This window comes from Suricata suricatta, chromosome 3 (genome assembly GCF_006229205.1).
Source record: "Suricata suricatta isolate VVHF042 chromosome 3, meerkat_22Aug2017_6uvM2_HiC, whole genome shotgun sequence".
Lineage (NCBI taxonomy): Eukaryota > Metazoa > Chordata > Mammalia > Carnivora > Herpestidae > Suricata > Suricata suricatta.
Window position 1 is genome coordinate 146962550 of NC_043702.1, and position 1974 is coordinate 146964523.

The following is a 1974-nucleotide window of genomic DNA, read 5'->3' on the forward strand; positions in this document are numbered from 1 at the left end:
GCGGCGTGTGGGCCGTGGCGCTCCTGGCCGGCCTGCCCTCCCTGGCCTACCGGGGGCTACGGCCCCTCCCCGACGGCGGCGGCAGCCAGTGCGGGGAGGCGCCCTCCGACGCCTTCCAGGGCCTGAGCCTGCTGGTGCTGCTGCTCACGTGCGTGCTGCCCCTGGGCGTCACCCTGGTCTGCTACTGCCGCATCTCGTGCCGCCTGCGCAGGCCGCCGCACCTGGGCCGGGCCCGGAGGAACTCGCTGCGCATCATCTTCGCCGTCGAGGGCGCGTTCGTGGGCTCCTGGCTGCCCTTCGGCGCCCTGCGGGCCGTCTTCCACCTGGCGCGCCTGGGGGCGCTGCCGCTGCCCTGCGGCCTGCTGCTGGCGCTGCGCTGGGGCCTCAGCATCGCCACCTGCCTGGCCTTCGTCAACAGCTGCGCCAACCCGCTCATCTACCTGCTGCTGGACCGCTCGTTCCGCGCCCGGGCGTGGCGCGGGCTCTGCAGGCGCGCCCACCAACCGGCGCGCAGGGGCAGCTCGGCGTCCTCGCTCTCCAGGGACGACAGCTCAGTGTTCCGGAGCCCCGCCGGCAGCCGGGAGCGAGCGCGGACGGCGAAAGGGGGTTCGGTGGTGCTGTAGCGGCCCCGGAGCCCGCGGGGGAGGGAGGCCCCCCGGGGCTGGGCGCCGGATTCCCCCGGACGCGCCTTCTCTGCCCGCCCCGGGCCGCCGCCGCAGCCGGCACTGCCTGGACTCCCAGGCTCTCCTCCCTTAGCTTTCTCAGAACCTCGGCGCCTTTTGAACTCTCCCACCCCCGCCCCCAAACCGGTCTGCTGAGACCAGCTGTTCCCTCAGCCCAGTGGGCAGGGGGCCTCATTTTTTCCAGTCCAATAAAGGCCCTATGAGACGGTGCGGACAGCAGTCTGCACCCACAAGTTCGCCAAGTATAAGTGGGTTTCCCTCTCTGCCCCGTCGGGAGTAACACTGGCCAGAATACAAAACCCAGACCCATCCCCGCCCCCAAGAGCTGCTGTAGTCTCCGGCTATGCTTTCTCTGAACCCCTGCAATAGCTACTGGCCCTCTCATTCTCCAAAATTTCTATAGACTATGGGAATCGACAGCCCTTTGGCATTTAGTCATCTTTGTAGCTGTCTTTGCTGTATCACTAGTCACTATCAGTTCAGACTTTCATTTTCAAAGCTCACCAAAGCCATGGGAACCAGCCCTGAGCTGTCCAGTGTATCCCTCTTGACAATTTCCCCACAAGTGCTTGGCCTGCCCTGGTTCTGTATCTTCTCCACATTCCCATGAAGCTGAAAGACTCACCCTGGAAAGTATCTCAGCCCTTTCCGCTGGACAGAAGCTTCTGAAACTGTTTGCCAGATTCCCTATCACCAGACACCGGAATTCCAGACACCGGAATCTTTTGCATCTGTTCACCTTTCTCAATAAATACTGTTTCCAGCCTGTATTTGACAATCGTGTCTTTTTTTTTTTTTAACTTGAGCCATGGGGGTGAAATGAGCGTCAGGAGGCAAATCCAATACTGCGTCAGACAAAATTCAAGCTAGTAGCTGAGGCTGACCTCAGGATGATCAGACTTTGGTGTGAGGTCAGGGACCTGTACCTCCGTGGGTGCAGTAATCCCACAGAAAGGTAGCAAATCATTTACTCTTATTATTTTAAAGGACGTTTCACATTTTGAAGATTAAAGAGAAAAAAAGATTAAAGGGCATCAGCCAGCCAGGTGTCACCTCAAAGAGGATATCTGTCACTGAGGTTTTGAGTATGTATTGGGCATTGTTTTCCTATCCTTTTTGAGATTATCCATTTTCTGACTCTATAACTTACCCTTCGAGGTTTCTGGAGGGTTTGGAAACCTGGTGTGTATACTTTTGGTTTAAGAGGATTTGGTGGAAAGAATTGCCAGTCAGTGCAGGGAAAGGAGCGCCATTCTTAAAAACCACCTCCCCGCCAGACCCCCCCCCCCCC

The 1974-nt window shown here is 58.8% G+C and overlaps 1 protein-coding gene across 1 annotated transcript in view; it reads left to right on the top strand.

Annotated features, from left to right (window-relative positions):
* Positions 1-1458, top strand: part of GPR25 (G protein-coupled receptor 25) — a 2079-nt gene extending 621 nt beyond the window's left edge. Inside the window, exon 2 of the mRNA XM_029935426.1 lies at positions 1-1458. This exon is cut by the window's left edge and continues 65 nt beyond it. Coding sequence (XP_029791286.1) covers positions 1-623 — 623 coding nt within the window. The 3' untranslated portion in view covers positions 624-1458.
* The last annotated feature ends 516 nt before the right edge of the window (positions 1459-1974 follow it).